The 21,285-nt window shown below is 34.4% G+C and overlaps 1 protein-coding gene across 1 annotated transcript; it reads right to left on the minus strand.

Moving 5' to 3' along the window:
- Nucleotides 1-19,876: 19,876 nt before the first annotated feature.
- Nucleotides 19,877-20,818, minus strand: LOC128995480 (uncharacterized). Its single transcript, XM_054420499.1, has one exon. It carries the CDS (start codon nt 20,816-20,818, stop codon nt 19,877-19,879), a length of 942 nt encoding a protein of 313 aa, XP_054276474.1.
- Between the last annotated feature and the right edge of the window lie 467 nt (nt 20,819-21,285).

A 21,285-nucleotide genomic window follows, 5' to 3' on the forward strand; every position in this document is an offset into this window, starting at 1 on the left:
GTGTTCTTATGTGTTGTATTACATGTGATGTGTGTTGTATCTAACAGTTGCACATCCAGCTGAGACTGTGGCTCTATACATGAGTCAATCTGATCATATTTGTGTTCTTATGTGTTGTATTACATGTAATGTGTGTTGTATCTAACAGTTGTACGTCCAGCTGAGACTGTGGCTCTATACACGAGTCAATCTGATCATATTTGTGTTCTTATGTGTTGTATTACATGTGATCTGTGTTGTATCTAACAGTTGTACGTCCAGCTGAGACTGTGGCTCTATACACGAGTCAATCTGATCATATTTGTGTTCTTATGTGTTGTATTACATGTGATGTGTGTTGTATCTAACAGTTGTACGTCCAGCTGAGACTGTGGCTCTATACACGAGCCAATCTGATCATATTTGTGTTCTTATGTGTTGTATTACATGTGATATGTGTTGTATCTAACAGTTGTACATACAGCTGAGACTGTGACTCTATACATGAGTCAATCGGATCATATTTGTGTTCTTATGTGTTGTATTACATGTGATATGTGTTGTATCTAACAGTTGTACGTCCAGCTGAGACTGTGACTCTATACACGAGTCAATCTGATCATATTTGTGTCCTTATGTGTTGTATTACATGTGATGTGTGTTGTATCTAACAGTTGTACGTCCAGCTGAGACTGTGGCTCTATACATGAGTCAATCTGATCATATTTGTGTTCTTATGTGTTGTATTACATGTGATGTGTGTTGTATCTAACAGTTGCACATCCAGCGCAGATACTGTGGCTCTATACATGAGTCAATCTGATCATATTTGTGTTCTTATGTGTTGTATTACATGTAATGTGTGTTGTATCTGACAGTTGTACGTACAGCGCAGATACTGTGGCTTTATACACGAGTCAATCTGATCATATTTGTGTTCTTATGTGTTGTATTACATGTTACGTGTGTTGTATCTAACAGTTGTACGTCCAGCAGAGACTATGTCTCTATACACGAGTCAATCTGATCATATTTGTGTTCTTATGTTTTGTATTACATGTGATGTGTGTTGTATCTAACGGTTGTACGTCCAACTCTTATTAAATAATTTTCTTACCGAACGAAAACATTTCCTCGAGAAATAAAACAAAACTCGTAGTAAATAAGTAACTACATATAAATATTTCCGTTCTTCTAGTCTCGCGATGAGAGAGTCCATGGTCAACGCAATTCATTAATCTCTGTATAATGTATCCCGTATTTCTGTAAATTCTGTATAATGTTTACTGAAGTAAGTACTCGACCCTCAGCTATTCCGAAGTTTATATTTCACTACATTTGGCCACGGCTGAGTGCTACATTTAGGCTGAGTCCTAAGACCGACAACTCTCCACCGTATATCCTGCAGGGCCATAATATCGAAGTTTTGTCGGACAAAGTTAGGCTATGTTGAATCGCGATACAACCATTTTCTATTAAGAAATTGATGATTTAATAGATAATTTACAACATAGTTTTACCATGTTATATATAAATAAATTATGTTATTTAAAAACGAAAAATGAAATAAAGAATATAGTAGAATTAGTTTATTCCTGCAATACAAACACATGTAAAATGTCAAATATCCAACTATGCAAGCTTTATTTTTCACAACTTGATAATGCTCTTCGAAACGTAAAATGTCTCATCGCTAATTATTTATATTAAGAGAAATTTCTTTTTTCAGCTCTACCTCAAGACCTATGAATATCCTATGATCTTCAGGTTCTTATCTACCTCAATGGTTCATTTATTTAGACCGTTTGGCGTGATAAAATTTTGTCCATTTCCAAAATGCTCCCTTCTCATCTTATGAACACAAAATTCCAAATTATTTTATCGCCGAATTCCATTATACAAGTTGAGGACATTAAGATAAGCAGCAAGTAACAAAATGCCTGATTTGAGGTGAAACTCGCAAACCTTCCACAGATGTCTACAACATTTGGATCAATATTGTCCCGCGAGTCACTTTTTTTATGGCGACACGAACATGTTAAAACATTTTATTTAAATGATTCCACATAGCGGTTCAAGTAGTTTTCCACAACGCGCAAATCATAACGTCCGAATCTGTTCCGATTAAATCTTTCAAATCACATTTCACCTGCCAACCTACTACAGACGGGTCCAGTGAACAAAGTGAAATTGTAATTCCATTTAGTCGGGATCTGATTGATCCAAATATTCCGTACGTACGTTACGTGGGATTACCACGGATGAGTGTTCTATTGCAATTCCGTAATTTCGCTAGTCTCTTTGACGATGAAGCAATCTGCCAAAACGTGGATTTGCAGAATGAATCCTCGGTGATGGAAATGTAAGTGCATTTAGATGGATTTTACGCATCAAATCTAATCTAAATAAACCTTATTTCCAACAAGATGTAAACAAAACACAAACATATTCCAATAAAACAAACAAATATACTTATGAAAACAAATATCAATACAAATCATTACAAAGTAAAAAAAATGTTTTATACATTGGTAAAATCATAAGAGAATAGATATGCTTGAAGTTCAGGAGGACTTGGAGGAGTTGGACATGCTTGAAGTTCATAAGAAGGTCTGGGCTGGTTTTATGTACAAATCTATGCTTTATGTACTTTCTTCCCGAGACAACCGAGACAGGGTTCTACATCACGGAACATCGTAGATTTCGTAACATTTCTTGAATGCTTCCTAAATACAGTAAGCATACAATAGCGTACAGGTAATTTATGTGTAAGTTTGGGCTACACTTTGTTCTATAGACTTTGGTAACTGTCTTACACAATTTTAGATTTAATTATGACATTTCTACCACTCTTATATTTACCTTGCTACTTGCTACCATTCATTATCCATAAATTATTGTTTGAGGGTTGAATATTGATGGATAGTTTATGTATAAGAAGTTGCAAATAAATGCTTACATAGTTGCGCTGAAATGTGTTATACATCTACATCCAAACTCGACACACATGAGCTAAAAATGTCTAAATCAGTCTAAAGTAAAAAAAATTCTGTTGAAAAATAAATTTGACCCGCCACAGCAAACCAAACGACTAAGACTATCCGTAGCCATTAACTGTACAACAACACTTTAAATTACTAAATTAATTGTTTTTAAGTTCTACAAAAGGGCAAAAAAATTGTGAAATTGTATTTTTTGAGGACCAAAAGTGGGAAGAGGCCTACCCAATTTTCATCCCATTAGTCCCAGTTCCCATCGTCCGATCATGCTGGATCGCGAACTCGTTCGATCAAAATATTAAGACCTTTTTTATTAAATTTTTATTCCCTAGCTGGAAATTTGCCTAACTATTTCAAACGCTTATGAATTCAAGATCACAAACACACAGTCTGAAAAGTCAAGCTATTTCGTTTCTTATTTTATTTGACTGCTCTGAAAATATTCCGTAATAATAAAAAATACAGTTTAAATTGAAAGCCTCCCTGTGTGTAATGGTTACGGATTTCATAGTAACGAACTATATTCGATGAATAAATAATGTTTACAAATTCATGTAATTTCGATCAGATTACACATCAGACTGGTTAACTTAATAAACGGGAGGTGCAATTCCAATCATTTAAAACCCAACCAAACCGAACGATGTACATCCGTACACAGTAGAGTGGCATTACACGGCAGTGAATAGAACAGTCCAATTCCTACATTCCCTTTGACAAAGAGCAATCTGCCCGGCTGGAGGATTTGGATGTTTACACGGTTGTGAACGTTACTGTGGCAGGATAACTGCTGGACTGACACTGGTTACGGCTTAATCAAGGTAAGCCTGATATGCGGAGAGAACATATTCGATGACATCACAGATCCAATTAACATTTTTACATGTTTATTCAATTTACAAATTAAGATAATTTTTACTTTGCTTAGGTCAGGTAACACCATCAGATATTGAGGTTGAAAGAAGTGAATACTCATAATACAGCATGTTTTTTTAATTGTGGCATTTTTCTTAAAAGTTGTGAATTACACAATCACTATTGATATGTTTAAAATTCTTTGGGTAATGTCTGGAGTTCTGACATTACAGCTGGTTGTCATGTTCGTACACTCTTTCCTTGTAGAGCAAAGAGCATACTCAGCACCTCGCTTGGTTTATTTATATTCTAAAAATAGAATTTTCATGAAAATTGAGATATTCGAAGGTCCAATTTGCCTTTTTGTTTGGTTGCCCACACTTATAATTCTAGGATTATTATTATTTTTCCTACAGTTACCTAATAATGTACATGTTCTCTCACTGATTTGAGAAAGCAAAGTGGCCAATTCGCTCATCAGTGAGACAATGTTAACATTGTCTCACTCCAGATTTGCAACGTGAAGGCACGAAATAGTTAGCGCGTAACATGCAGACAAGGTCATATGTGCGCGCGTAATACGTTGGCAGCACTGGCTGTAAATCAGCTGGTCAGCTGTTGTACTATTGTACCATTAAATGTCATATTAAAAGTTCACTTCTGTGTTAAAATATGTTACGTTTCTTAACCAATTTATTTGTTTTATGGTAACTGTAGGAAAAATATAATGTGCAACTCGAGTGCAAAGTGCAATTGCCTCACTCGAGAAACCATTCCTCACTCGCCTACGGCTCGTGAGTAAGTATTTCTCTCGAGTGAGTCAATTGCTCACTTTGCTCACTAGTTGCACAAATAACTAATTACAACAATCTTATTCATGCCAAAGATACACTTTTTGATTGTTCATTTTGAATCACTCTAAAGGGGGCATTGCAGTAGTTTACTGGCAGTATTCAGACAAGTTCAACCAGAAAATGCAGCCGATATCCGTTCGTTTATTCTATAAACATCAACTTTAAACAAAAGAAACACTATATTATTACACTTTTGCCAATATCCCAAAAGCATAATATGTTTCTATTCACTTAAGCATCCTCGACATCACTAGGATGCAATATTAAAGATGGTTGAGCTACACGCAAAATGATGAAAGATGAAGATGTGGCAGAGCTTTTCTCCTAACTAACCTATTTCTTCAGCCATTACTTTTTTAATTGAACGCCCAATGTTGAAGACACCAGGTTCCAGATTCAAGCCACAATAATCCTACTGACTTCTAATAGGATGTAAATCATTTTATGAATAACTAAAAGAAATCGTGATCCTCTGTTTCGACAATCCTCTGGAACCACATCAGGACGTTGACGTATACTTGGATCCACGCAAGCCCCATCAAGATGACATAACAGTATTTAAGATTGGGATGCAACAATTTTCAACTCTCATGAGCTAGTTGGGGATTCCCTTGTAGGGCTCCTATACAAGACCAGCTGTTTAACCAGCTTCACCCAGGACCTTTTTTGAACGCCACCGATCAAGACATCAGGGTCCAGTTTCGTGCCATGAAAACCTATTGACAGGGTAAATCTTTGATCTTCAAATAGGAACTTAATCATCATAACAACCAATCGACAGACAGCGTTGTCTCACTTCTGTCGTCCTCTCTCGCCCCACAGGTGTTCAGAGTTCGATCCCAGTTTACGGCCCAGGACCGCCACGTGGGGTGCCGAGTCCGGGTGTGCCACAACTCAAATTGAAATTTTTCCCCAACAGATACATGCTCCTTGTTTATGGATGGTCTTTATCAGTAGCGCCGCGCACTTTATGCTCCACTGGGGCAGTTTGTTATATTTCGCGGGGTCTATGACCCTGGTTTTTGGGCATTGTTCGGTGCTGATGCATTTCGCACGGGAGCAGGTACCGTAACTTATGAATATCATTTACCGGCCCACATTGGTATTTTGGAGTTTTAACAATATTTAATTGCTTTCTTTTGTTCTCTAGGTTTTTTCTGAAGCTTGAGCGAACTCCAATTGCACGACTCTTATGAAAAATGTACAATGATTGTTGTCATGACAACGTTGCAAATATAAGTCAATGTCCAATTGTCTATAATGCTTTTCAGTTGTTGATACCTTTGCAGTCTTAAGATTGAATGTAAACATTATTTGTTTTAACTTAAAGATCATAAACCTTATAAGATGTTGGCTCATAAAATATGTGTCATAGATAAATATTGGGATAGAAGCAAAAAGATAAGATATTTCAATCTAGTTTATTTATTTAATACAAGCTCTGTGAAGTGTCTCATATTTGCAAAAGTAAGCTTATTTGATAATATAAAATTTCCGAACCCTCTTGGCTTCTTTTTTTACTTGACTTTCAATATCTTCTTTTCAATTTCCTTTAACTCAAACTAGAGCAAAACTTAAAAATATCGCAATCTAAATTACTGCTTGTATCTTAACATAAACAATACAAGCGCCGTTCAATAAACTTGGCTACCGGACATTTCCTATAATAATGCGCCATAACCGGGATCAGATACTGGGATAGCTCGCGGTTTACAATAATATTAATATATAAGGCTATAACAAGGCTGTTGTCTCTGCGCAGATAAGGCGGCTAATAGCCAGCTGCGCGGTAAATCATGAACGCCAACCGTTTGACGAATTAATCTCACTATTTATCTGGCAGTTATTCAATAAAATGTAATCTGGCATCTGCAGTGGCTGAACCGGTCTCGGCATGACACAGCTGGCTATGTTGGCGTAGTCTGTGATATTGGATGTGACGTTGCAGTCATTGTATCCATGACGTCATTGCTGGTACAGTCAGCAACAGTAGATGTGAATTTGTCGCAAATCGGCCAATCTTATATTAATTCCAAGACATCTTTGCTATGTCGTTTTTGCATTATTTTCCTTTGGAGTGTGTCGTTACTTCGAAGTAATCGATGACTTCACTGACATTTTCCCTTGTCGTACACAGCTAGCGACAATATTACGTAGTCTTTGAGGCCACCGTTCTAATTAATCCAAAATAACATTGTAATGTTTTCGATTTTTTAAGGTTTACCCATAAAATACAATTTGAAAACTATTGTCCAATCCAAACTCACAAAAATATTAAGAGCATAAAATGTCATAAAAGTAATTTTACAATGTTCACGTGCTAAACTATATTTACGTCTGATTACCACTGTTACATTGATTGTTTACAACAGTTATTCTGCCACAGTAACGTTCACAACCGTGTAAACATCCAAATCCTCCAGCCGGCAGATTGCTTTGTCAAAGGGAATGTAGGAATTGGACTGTTCTATTCACTGCCGTGTAATGCCGCTCTACTGTGTACGGACATTCATGGATCGGTTCGGTTAGGTTTTAAATATAATTAAATCGTCTACCTTCGCAACTAAGCATTTTATAGCTAATGAAAACATTCCTCACTGTATTCTACAGTATTCAATCAGTTACGCTTATGCTTAGTTGTAGTATAAACCTTTAATTTTTAGTGAATATTGTATCTCTGACAAGAGAAACTCAGTAAATGTCTGGCACATTTTACTTGGATCAAATAAATTAGACGAACCTGAAAGGTCTTATACAGTGTTGTGGGATTTTAAAATAACTTATTTGTTGCTGTGACGTAATAAAGTAATTCGGCTCGTCAACATTTTACACAGAATATATTATTTCCTGTTATTTCGCTAAAAATGTGGTACAGCACAATGGGATTCGATTGTTTAGTTCCTTCTCAACAGCTTACATACAGATTGTAACAAATTGTTCGCTGTAAGCTATTGAGAGATGGACTAAAAAGACTACTAAGACCTATTCCAGCTGAGAAACATCCAAACAGCGATTAACCCTTTGCCATTCCCAAGACAAAGGTCAGATTTTGACAGACATCCACGAGGCGTGGGGCAGTCACCGACGACTCGCCCACCTAAATCAATATCCACTTAACGGACCTACGCTACGACAGAAACAAGGTTAAACAAGGTAACCTTTGGGGCATTAATGAGGTGCCTAACCTTCGTAATTAAAAAATGTGGAGAACAATGGAGCGGCATCATCCATTAGAGGCTGTCAGAGCTGTTTATCTGGCGGCCGATCGGGAAATGCGTCCATGACTGGTGCTATACTGGACCTGACGCCGACCAGAGCACGCGCTCGCGGCGAAACGTCGATTTCAAATTTCGGCTACACGGTTATCATTTGAAACTAAACATTTTGCAATATTGATATCGTTGGATGTTTTGATAGCCTAGTGGTTGTTTCTGGTTTCTGTGTGAGTAGGCACAGGTTCATTACCTTGCACATCCATAAAAATAGCTATTTTTAAATATCTTTTCCTAACAAGCGTTTACCTTTGATGGGATTGAAACTAAACCAAATTGGGAACAGGATTGAAGTAAAAATGATTATATAATGTTAAATGTCGAAAATATTAAATGCTCAAAACTATTTTTGAAAGAGATATTTATCTGGGGACTTTTACATGTGATACCTTATAGCCCGAACACTCTGTATATACTGTTATACCGAATCGGACTAATCAAAGTCACTTGAGAAAAGCAATAAACTAATTTAATTTAATAATTTGTATAGCTGACTTGCATTAAATACTGGACGTATTTGTATGAAACCTAAACCCTTCATGCAGCAGCCTTACTACACAAATCAGCTGTGATAGATAGTCTGTTAACAACATTTACTACCCAGCACAACCCACTGACACCTCAGGTCTCAAGCTCGATGACGTGTCTGTTTGATTTATTTTATTGCCCTATTGTGTTTCGTTATTTACACTAATTGCACTTGTTGCATTGCAGCAATGCCCAGAACCTTGAGTGCGCAAGTCGGAACTAAAGTCACAGTTTATCCCACATTTTTCACCTCGGTTTTGCTTTATCTTTACGACCGGCTGACTTTGTTCGCGCGGGAAGTACAATGGGCAATACGTATGATGATCAGCTGGTGTTACGATAAAAATTCCCCTTAAAATCAACTTTCGCATTGTTTTGGAATGGGTCGTGTGTTTGCTGTGGTGGTTTATGAGGACTTCCACAGTCGATAAAGCGAGGCATGTTCCTGGGAAGGTTGAATGTAGACAAAGAATATTGCACGCACTGTGTTTTAAATTTATAATATCTAGTTTTAACATCTTATGTTTCTTTAAAATGTTGGGTTTAGTGCATAATTTAAAAAATTTAGCATTATTTTTTCAAAAGGAGGTAGTGTTTGTTATTTTTGCGGCAAGTATACCATTCAACTGTCAACTTTAGAGAGTCAAACATTTTTTGTTCAGTATAGGTTAATCAAGTTAGGTGTTATTCAAAACGTATGTTACTTAGGGAACATTATCAAAGCTGAAATCTGTACCGTCCATTCATTTTTGATGTTTTTCAACATTTTTTTTATGATAAGTATGATTGATAAGTCCAACTATTTTAGTACTTGCTTTTACTTGTTCTGATCTTATTGGACATTTTTTAAATGCATGGAACGATGATAACCAATTATGTCCGTTAATGTGATTATATTTTATCGCAGACTAAAAATACTCCCCTACATACTTTGTTACTCTTATACTGAAGAATATTTTAAGGTAGTTTCCGTTTGACCTATGTAGATGGCGTTCGCTGTTGACTATTTCTTGTTATTCAACTAATTTGAGGACTATCCAAGTTAATAGGACAATCTAACTAAAATAAATTGCTTGTACTCTGGAATTATAAAAAAATATTAAAACCTAAATCAAGCTTGTAATAAGATAGAGACAATTGATTTACAAAAGCACACTCAACGTCGCCGAAACATGCATCAAACTCAAACATGATTCATATTTGTAATAAGATGATAAGGCTACATGCATTGTTCAAATTTAATTATTCTATCTCTATGTAATCTCTCACAAACCTCTGTTAATAATGCATTCCTCCGAATGGAAATACAACATTTAGAAATACACAATACATGTACCCTCTACCTATGTTGTTGAAAGACAAAATTCTAGGAAGCGATGGGTTATTCTGCGTGTAGTGATTTGCAAAACACTGACTACTTTTGTTACGTATCATCACTACCTTGTTGTCATCGATTACTTTATTATACCATCATCGATATGTTATATATCATGGTTATGTATCATGTATATGTTATATACCATCGACTATTTTGTTATATGTAGAACCATGATTGTTCTTATCTCAGAGTAGGTTTATCCCAAAAGCATGTCCTCCACAGTTTCTGTATTGTTTCGGGAATGGGCATTGAAATTAAGTTAAAACCTACTGATTTTTCATGAAAACTTGATTGTTGGCTGACTTCGGCACTATATTTTCGGAGCTTCATTTCATTGCAAATCTTTTTGATTTTGGTTTTTCCGTTTCACTCCTTGTTTGTTGGATGTTAGACTAAATTTAATGCGTCGTTAGTTACTCCCAGAAGTTTCAGACTCTTATTTAACGATTAATACAAGTTCTATGGTGTTGACCATTTATTCATTTATTTATAATATATTGGTTTATTTTATTGTTAATTTAAGCTTTGTAAAATGAAATATAGCCCATACATCGTTTTTTTCTCAATAATTGTAAAATTTCTCGTTGCAAGAACTGTAACTCTTCAATAGCACACAACCATCCAAAACTCCAGCAGCGGGAGATGAGCTTCTTCCGAAATCCTACACTTACTCCTGCTCCTGCGTGTATTGAATCTTCCGGTATCGGCTACATAACAATCTATAGATAAAGCCAAAAGTACCCATGAACTTTTGAGAAAACTACAAGTCACACCCCCATAAACCATATACTTAAAATGTTCGTCATGACGAGAAACCTTGCGCAAAATTATCCATTATTTCATAAATTGCCCTATAAGGTCGTAATTGCTTTCCAAAGGGAACTTTCCATTTACCTAATGTTATTATTTGTTTGTATTGCCATTATTTAACATAATGTAATTACTGTATTCTGTTTTGTTTATTTCGTCTTAACTTAACCAATCATTAGTTTTATTGCTGGTTTTATTAATACTAATGTAGTCAAACGAGATGGAGCCCGTGGGTAACAGCTAGTATCACTGAAAGGTAATTTAAATTGAAAACCCAAGACCAAGATATAATAGGATTTATAGACTTTGGAAAATTGTTCCAATAAATTGTTTTCAGATGGGGGAAATGTAATTAAATGTACCACAGTCTAGTTTACTAAATGACATCATTGTATATAAAATTCTCCCTACACCGACAGCATCATTCTGGTCCACTTAAATCCTTGTCCATCCCATATGATCCAAACCAACCCTCTCACTCCAGGATGAGCTCACATCTTAGTTACACATTTGTTGCTACAATGTGGTAGCATATTCTGATATACAGCCATTAATTGCTGTCTAATCTTGTATGCTTAACAAGTTCTCACTTCTACCAACCCTCCCACACTAGGTGCATTGCCCGTTCACTCATAAATCCCTCATTTGTTTCCGCAAGGTGGTAGCCCTGCGTCTCCTCATGATTTACCGTAGTCGTGTAACGGTTGTGTTATTGGTGCTGTCAGCAGTTTAAATATCGTTGCTTGTGGCGTTGGTTTGATGTGATTTGTGTGCGAGAGATGGAATAGTATTCGCTACAACTTTGCAATAGTTGTTTGGTTGAGTTACACATAGGTGTGTAGTGTAGTTGTATTCCAATTATGTGTTGATTGGATGATATTTGAAATGCAACTGGACATTTGTTCAATAGAACCAAGATCATTTAGTGCAACCTAAACTAACTAGAAGTGTGTTGATAGCTTATTAGCTAGGGTTCGGGTTGATGGATATGTTTTATTTCCGCATATTGTTTATGAGTTTGGACAGCTCTCCCTTAAACGCGTTCGCATTTACTTGATTTGTATTGCTGCTGACGTAGGCGATTGAAAAATGACATAGCAAAATTAAGGCGATCATTAGAACATTGTTTATCACCATTTGAGACTATTTCACTTTTAAAAGTCCATGTTAATTGCATAGAGTGTCCTTCAAACATAAAGTCAGATTACTGTTATCATTGACTTTTAAGAACTGAAGTGGACATTCCATCTATATGTTAATTAAAAAGAACATCATTGATTGAGCCAATTATATAATGTTTTACTGTATAAAATTACAAATGTTCTCTCTTAGTTCTTGTCACTGAAGTAGTTTTAACATAAAAGAATCAATTGTTCACAATAAGGTGTTATTTCAATATTTCTTGGTTAATAGGTTGCTGTATTAGATATAAATCAGCAATTACACTCTGTCATTGGCACAATTTACCTACGTCAATTTTAACTGTAAAACTCATATCACCTTTACCATGGTAAGAAGATGACTTCTAGTAGTCAAAGCAGTTCCTTAACAGCACAGAAATCCTAATAAATTGAAAAAAGTTTATCGAATTATCAAACTTTATTTGTCAATAGTTGAGTCTTCAATATTACAAAAAGTATTCTGAAAAAGAACAGATTTTCACCCTAACCTTTACAGGACAGGCTTGTCACCATCGATGTATAATAACTTGCTTGTCACTAGACAGATACCAATGTCCAATACGTCACCAGCGGAAGTTCTTTGTTGAGGCGTTAACGATACTTTTATATTTTATTAACGTCAAACATGAAAATTGCTCTACTTTTTCACCTAGTAAGTCTCTACTTCCTGTAATTTTCTACTATAAAAGGAAGGCGTTTACTCTTGTTAGCCTTGGCAAGATCGTTAGCTCTCTTTTGAAATCCCTTAGTAAAATGTCACTACTACAAAATTTATCGTTGTTTAGTGTCTAAGCTAATTTACTATTGAAATTCCACCAACTAGTATTGTGGTAGATTTAGTTGGCTGACATACCCTACATTCTTTTATTTAATATAATTTAATAGTTTTCTTTATATATTAGCTTTAACACTTGAAACAATTTTGGAAGTCAGTGGGAGAAGCCCTTGGAGTTTTAAAGCAAAAATATGTATATCTGAAGTATATAGGATCTACCCCGGCCAAACTTCTGCTCAATTGTTCCAATAGTTTTCAGGTAGTTGACTATTAGACATTCTCACTATTTCATCATGATATTAGTAAGATAAGTCATGTTTGACAAATCTTTTACATTTCTCCAATAAATATGTTAAGTATTTATTAGTTTTCTTTATTTAATTCATATTTAAATTATTCCAAATAAGTCAATCAAAATGCATTAACCAATGTTTAGGTTTACAATTTATTATTATTATTTTAAATTACAATTCATTTCAATATTACTAATTATCATATGTTATTATATTAGCCTATATCACATTGGATCTAAAAGAATATTTCATTATTAAAATTGGCAACACTGTAAATGCAAGCAGTTTAACTACTCAAAATTAAATGTACAACAATAAAATATTAAAAACAAAACATGTGACTGTGATTAAGATCCACAGAAAAGACAGAATGAACTGAGAAGACATGTATGAAGAAAGTGTAAATTAAATTCAAGAAAATCACTACAACATTATTGTATTTAGCTTAAAGAAGAATTGACAAAAAACAGTAAGTGATTCATAATGTAAATTAAACAAAATACAGTCCACTTGTTCAAAAACTATAACTATTTTTCCTATATCTATTTAAGTCACTAAATTAATTAATTTTTCAAACAACAAATTATCAAAATTTCATGACAAAATATTACTTGTTACTATGACAGCCTCACATACCTATGTTGTTGTGTTTTAACATTTTAATATTTTCATCTGCATCATTATAGGCGCCTTTGTTGTCTTACACATTGTCTTTGAATTATTGTTTTTACTGTGCTTTTGGTACTTTGTGGAAGGGGGACGTTGATTTGGAATAATTCGAGGAATTCCACAAGTGTGGTAAATTATAACGCTTTAGGTTCTGAAACCCAAAATATGACATAGAAACATTTAACATGGCGGCACCAGCTGTCTCTGTGTCGATGTATGCGCCATTGTTACTAACACGTTAGTGTCTGGTGACTTCACTCAATCGTCAGTTCTTCCCGCGTATTATTTCCCGCGTAATTAATCCAGATGCTGTTCACTACAATGGACCATTGTCTCAGATGAGTTATCCACCGCCAAGCACTCCTAGTAGCTACAACTCCCTGTTAATTTCCAAATAAACGCTCATAAGTCGGCGGAACCGTGGAATAAATTGAGAGGCAGTATTGTTTCTTTCGGCGTGCGCGAGTGATGAGTAGTGTTGGTTGTTGGTCGTAAACCCTTAGGAGGATGAGCTATGGTGGTTTTAATTGACACTTTGAACGGTACTGTTGAGAATTTTAATTCTAAAATGTATCTTTGGTTTATAATTCGCCACCCATAAAATTATCAGATTTATTCTAAACTCTTTCTAAGTTTGCTTACCTTTGGTGAAGGCTGAAACCAAACAAATTAAATTTTATAAAGGCGGGGTTTTCAAGTAATTTTGGTTCTATAACATTACAAGCTAACTGTGTGTAATTTTTGCTTGAACACTATAAAATGCGATAAAACGTGTTAACGACAGATAAACTGAGGTTTCTAAATAAATTTTTAATATTTACTATTACATGGTTTTACAAAATAAACCAAACTCAAGCAACATAACAAATAATGTGTATTCTTGTGTAACTATAGTAAACATTATTAGATCCTTTTTTCCTCATTTTAGTTATAAACCCATGTTTAGTATTTATAACGATGGTTGCACCATTAAAAAACATTTTTTAGATTTAACTTATCGTCCCAGATATTGTTTGAAAATTTGACGAATGTTTTGTATAAAATAAGATTTTATTTAACAATAACGATATAATTGTTCACGTAAAAAATATCAAATAATCATGCTGTACCATCTATACAGTGAAAGAAGATAATTTTATTTACTTTTTTTATTATATTTACACAAACTGAAGCAAACTTGAAGATACCTATAGTTATTTATAATTTCATGGGTTTATCTAAATTATAAAAATACTGCTACATACCTTATTGTTATTTGGGATTTTTTCCAAGTATCTATTTAAATTCATAAACAAGTGTAATTTAAGAGCCCAAGTTAATTGACGAAATATTGATGAGCACTTAATTAATTTTATCATTACCCAAAAAGTAGTCTAAACAAAAGTTTAAAACAATGTTAATTTGGGGTCAGATCACCATTTACTTCCCTTGTCAATAACATCAAAATGACGAATTCCCCCAGTGTTCAATTTCCCCTAGCAAATAACAAAGGACGGAAATGTAGGGATCAGCTGGTCCAGGGGATGTGGCGGGATGGCGGGAAGGATGTGGTCACCGCCGGATACAGGGCTGCCAAAACAGCAACACAGGAACTAGTGGCTGCTGGGGCTGCGACATACATTCAGGGCTTGTTACCTACATATTGATACTATATATAACATACACTACGAATGTATTTAATGAAATTTGTTTATTGACTAAGTACAGTACATGTTGGACCAGTCCTAAAGTAATAAAATTAAGTAATATTAAAAGGGAATTGAAACATGCTGCTATTTCTATTCCGCTTATAAATACTTTGAAAAACATCAATTTTGTATCGACAAGTCGTAGTGGTTCTAAGTAGTCAGTAATAGAACCGTTCCTGATGTTTCTGATTTTAAAATTGTTTTACGTAGCAAAGTTGTTTATTAACCAATTCTAAACTTACATATTAACCAATTTTTCATTTATTCTAAAATTTCTTTTAACCAATTTTTGCTGTTAATCTTCATTCTGTAAGTCCATTGGTTTAATTGAACAATTCAAGTTGACCAACATTTTGAAATGTTAAAAATCAGAGTTCGTTGACTAATATTTTAGTTTACAAAATGAGTCTTCTATGCGCAAAAACCAAAAAAGTACTTAACTCCATTACAATTACAGTAACATTGTAAATAAAAATAATCTAGAATAAATTCCATATAAGAATTGTTCTCTTCATAATCTTGCTAAAGTGAACGGCTACAAAGTTACAAAAGATTAAATGTGTAAATTTCCATATGTTTTTAATGTTTTTGAAAAGTATGATTCAAATTACACAGGATAATGTTTTTGTGTTTTATATGCGAGTTTTGATTTTAGTGGCTTGTGAATGTAGTGATAATCACCGTACCTGGCACTCGTCTCATCTCAATGTGTGCTACGTTTTATGGAAAATAAGCTTCCAAAGGCCTACACTGAGTCTTGGTGTAAACTGTAAAACAACATTTGAGGTATATTATACCTTTACTATGTCTTAAAACCCCTCTGAAAAAGTACACCTAAATTCGAAGAAATACTATTCACAACAAGTACATAAAACGTGACATTATTGTAATCTCAATTTTGACATGTAATGAAATGTCTAATCAAAAACATTTTTTTTAATTCAAAGTGCTCCTGCTTCAAAACTTTTTGTTGCTTCAGGCAACAAAAACATATATACTACACAAGGTTTCTAACTAGACCGCAAATAAGGCCAACAAAGTGATAAGCACCAATCATACCAAATGGCATTGAAAGTGAGCAGGCTTGACCACCAATCGACTTTCTTTATAATAACTACAATTTCATATAAAGCGACCTAGTCAGGGGCATTCCGACGAGATTCAATTTTCGCAGACGCAGTCTTCAGTTTCCAGATAAGTGGATAGAGGATGCTAGGATGAAAGTATCCAGAGAAAGGACCTTAGCAATGACACAAAGGTCACGGCTGCTTCTACTCCTGACCTCTATTCCGACCTTTTACATCACGTGATCTTCTCCTTTCTTCTCTCTCTTCCACTTTGGCGGTTGCAGACCTTTAATTTAACTGGATTGCTAAGTAGACTCGTCTTTAATCTAATTGGCTTGTGAGTTTTCCTCATTGGTTTATGCCGTGGTTTCATTTGTCGCTAGTAATTTTAGGTTAGTTCTACCCGGGGCTTGATTAGATAGGTTCTAATTGATTCCGTGTATCCTCGGGCGAAATACGCGTGGTGAATTATTTACGTGTAAATTATGTGTGGGCAATTGAGAGAGATTTGTAAGTATCAGCTGATTTGGTGGTCCAGATTTTCCCCAAAGTGCTACAATTACAGAGGAAACTGGTTTCTTTAATAATATCATAGATAAATCATACTCCCTTACTTGTGTTGCTTAGTCTATGATAATATTGACATTGGGTACTGAATTAGATCATAGACAAAAAGATTAGATGTACCATACTTTAATACTTTTTTATGATATGGTGACCATACGAGGTATTTTAAGCCATGTATGAATGGAGATGAGTGTAGAGTACCATCTATTTCTATATAGCTAGCTTTTTGCTCAAAGATAACAGAGTTAATTGACCTTCTCATGTGTTGGTACTATTAGTGGAATTTATATTGCATGACGTTCCTTATATTATGAACTAGGCAAGTTAATGGGCATAAAATGTACTGTATACCGTTTGAGTATTCATTTTGGTTTGATTGACTATTAACGAGTAAAAATAAAACCACATCTTTCAGCAGTACACTCTTTTTTTGGTTCAATTGACCAAGTATTACTTTACTCCCACACCGGTTACACGATCTAAAACAGGGTCGAAAACTTATCTTAACGTTAATATCTAAACATACAATTTTGCTTCTTAGTCTAGCCTAAAAAGTATAGTTGTACAAGTGAATTTTTTACTCGTCATAATGGGACATTGAAACTTTTATACAGTATTATGGTCATTAGTTGAAATATCTTGTCATAATTGGTGTGGAACTGTTGCTAAAAGAATTGCTCATTTTTAATCACAGATAAAAGATAGTAGAATTCTACTCTCATAAATTTGTGTTTTCAATCTAACATCAAATTAATTATGCCATCCTATTATTAACTTTGTAAATTAGGTTTACATCTGACAACGTTAAAAATTGCAAAACAAACAGTTTGGGAATCATGGCGTTAATTCATATGATGCATAGTGGTTTATTTTTTTAACATTAACTCATTCCTCCTAAAGCCAATACCCTGCAAACATTGAGTCAGGTACTTTAAATCACAGACACTCAAATACCCTCGTGGAGGTTTTCCGCTTCAGGTGCACCCAAGTAGTGAAAAGCACACGTTCAACCTTGGGACATCAGTTAAGTGCTCCTGCCAGCTGTGATTTGCATAAAATTGTCTTCGGATTGCAACGTTTCCGTTAGCCTCGATGCTAAGTCTGCATAAAAGTAATTTGACTACAAGGTTAAAGTAGACAGTATGAGTAAGAAGTAATGAGGTGGAATGCCTCAACGGAAAACAACTAACTGTACTTACAGTTCAGCCGTCTATCTGTGCGCGCGAACCCTTCGCTACTATCCTTGCAGAAAACCTACGGTAGGGGCGACTGAGGGCATTGTTCGCTCATTTCCAACAACCCAACAGTAATTCACAACTGATTTTGCACTCGAACTTCATTCATATTCACCTTTAATATGCACTTTAGAAGTGTTTTGGTACCTCATAAAGATATTTAAATTTTACTATAATTGTGCTTTCTTGCTATTCCATGTTTGTATAGCTAAAGGCCAAGTTAATAAGAATAACAAAAGATTTTTTATAAATGGTTTAATAAGCTAAGTTAAAATGTACATATATACAAAATAAAAATAAAATATTATATACAACGTGTTGGTTACAGCATTATTCAAAGAGAACTATAAAATATAATAAGCTGAATCGTAGTCTACAAAAAAAGAAAATATGAAAATACAAAAAGAAATACTATTATACAACGCGTAATTTATTATTCAAAAGAATAACCAAATATTTTAAAAGCTAAATTATATACATTATACAAAATAAGATAATATAAACAAAAAGGAAATACTATACACAACACGTAGTTATTATCGAAAGAGAATGATAAAGTATTTAGAAAGCTAATTTAATTATAATGTACACCAAACAAAAGTAGAAAATATGAAATAATAACAAATATATACTACATACAAAAATGATAAAATATTCAATAAGCAAAATTATAATGTATATTAAATAAAATTAGAAAATATGAAAATACTCAAATATAAATACTAGATACAACGTCTAATTTATATTCAAAGAGAATGACCAAATATTTAATAAGCTCAGTTATAATATACATTATAGAGAAAAAGAAAATATAAACAAACAAAAAATACTATGCACGTGTTCGTTTTTTAAAAGAGAATGATACATTTTTCCAAAATGATGTGTTTTTCGTCAGCTTCACATATATTTATAACATCATATGGTTCCATACTCGTCCCAAGAAACCACCTAAAAATAAATAAAAAGTATTCAATATTCAAGTAATAGTATAAGTAATCGTTTGAGTATACTAATTACATGATTTATTTCACTTCCAAAGAAATTTATATTTCAGAGAGTAAATATGTACATTTCTTGAGAAACAAATTAAATGAAATCACTCACTTCTCATAATGAAACATAGCCCTATCCCATATTCTAATACAGGATGAAAATGTTTGTTTTTGCCGGCTATAACAATTTCCTTTAACTGTATAAAGGCATTTAGAATTGTAAACAATTTAAATAATGCTTTTAAAAACCATTGGTTAGAATTTACTTTATTAGTCATGTTATATTTTAACCTATATTTCGGCCGCCTAATGGCTGATGAAAATTAATACAAAGTTAGAAACTCTAGTGTAAACGTTGTTATCCTTCAAATGATTACCCTTGAAAAGATCAGGTGTGAAATTCGCCTTTAAAATAGTTATAAATGAAAGATTTTGAGATGACAGATAAATCGATTGGACTTGGTCACGAGGCTGATAAAATCCAGTTTCCGCCCTACTATTACTATTAAAGTGCCCATGTTATTGTCAATATATTTTGTAGCTGCAGTTAATAAAAACAGCTGATACAGGTTATTTTTATTGCATCTATGTATTTATAAGGGTATATTAAAATAGGTTATTTGTCTCATCTAAAATGCGTTCATATTGATTGCCGTACATAGTAAATATTTTTAATTTAGCAAATAACTTATCTAATGTTTAAAACTAAATTACAACACTTACCCTTCCAACGATTATTGGAGTTCTTCTACTCCACTCATTCCATCTTCTGATTCATCATCACTGGAATCCGTTTCTGAATCATTCCCCAGTGAAATTATGAAAGATTCCAACATGTTGTCGATTCCCCCTTCCTTCAAAAGATATTCCTCCTCAACTTTCTTTACGTGTTGACACTTCGGAAACCAATCCTCAGGACCCATACTAGCGATCTTTTCTTCAGTGATAGCTTGCACATCAGAAAAGTTAAATGTAGTGTTTCTTCCTGCTACGTAGCCCTTTATATCAGCCCAAACTAGTTCGATTGGATTTAGGTCCGGATGATAAGGTGGTAATCTAAGAATTTCGTGACCTTGTGCCTGAACAGTCTCATCTAGGACGTAGCGGAAGAATTTCGATTTGTTTTGTGTAATCAACTTATACAGTTCAGGCACAAACATTTCTTCGCTGAAAGCAATATTGTGCTTAGAAAGCCAGTCTTTCATTTCTTGTTTCTTACTTTTACTAGTAGGAGCTTTGTCCACTAACACATTATGGTATGGTGCGTTGTCTACCACCAGTACAGTGTTTGGCTCCAAATTTGGCAACAGCTTCTCAGTCATCCATTTCATAAACATTTCTTGGTTGACATTATCATGGTAGTCTCCAGAGTGAGTTGTTGCCTTCCATGTTGTCAACGCGTTGGGGACAAATCCTTTCTCTCCGCCAGCGTGGATGACTATCAGTCGGTTCCCCTTTGACACTGGTGTTCGTACTCCTTGGTTTGAATCGTCTGACCAAGATTGTGATTTTACATGAGTCGACAGAACATATGTCTCATCGAGAAATATTATCGGTCTATTCTGTTCCCTGAACCGTTTAATTTTTCTCAAATAAGTTATGCGTTTGTCACGAATATCAGATTTCTCAGCCAGCAATTTTCTGTTAGTTTTTGTTTTCCTCCACTTGAAACCCATTTCACTCAAGACAATTCGTAAAGTGGTTTTCCCACCCTTGAAGTCAATGCTTTCTCTCAGTTCTTGCAACAATAAATTTACAGTAGGAAGACAGTTCTTTTGCAAATGGAAATTGTATATTGTACGTCTTATTACGCATTTATCGAAGTCGTCTATACACGTCTTTGATCTCCCAGGGCGTTTCTTTGGAGTCAAGAACTTTTTTGTTTCATCCTCATTGTTGGATTTCAGTTGTTTAAGCTCTCCGTTTATTTTAGTGACCATCCGTTCAGAAACGCCAGTAGCAGAAGCGGTTCTTTCTCGAGCTTTAGCTATTGGAATTGTAACACCTTTATTGTCCGCTTCTTGTTTCATAAATGAGTAAACATTTGAAATTATTTCTCTACTTTGACTATTAACGACACGGCCTTTTAATTTAGATTGTATTTCATTTTCCATTGTGTATGGAGAACGCTTACGATAATAAA

This window comes from Macrosteles quadrilineatus, unplaced genomic scaffold (genome assembly GCF_028750875.1).
Source record: "Macrosteles quadrilineatus isolate MER2022 unplaced genomic scaffold, UCM_ALF_1.0 Scaffold_5__1_contigs__length_97177068, whole genome shotgun sequence".
NCBI classification, from domain to species: domain Eukaryota; kingdom Metazoa; phylum Arthropoda; class Insecta; order Hemiptera; family Cicadellidae; genus Macrosteles; species Macrosteles quadrilineatus.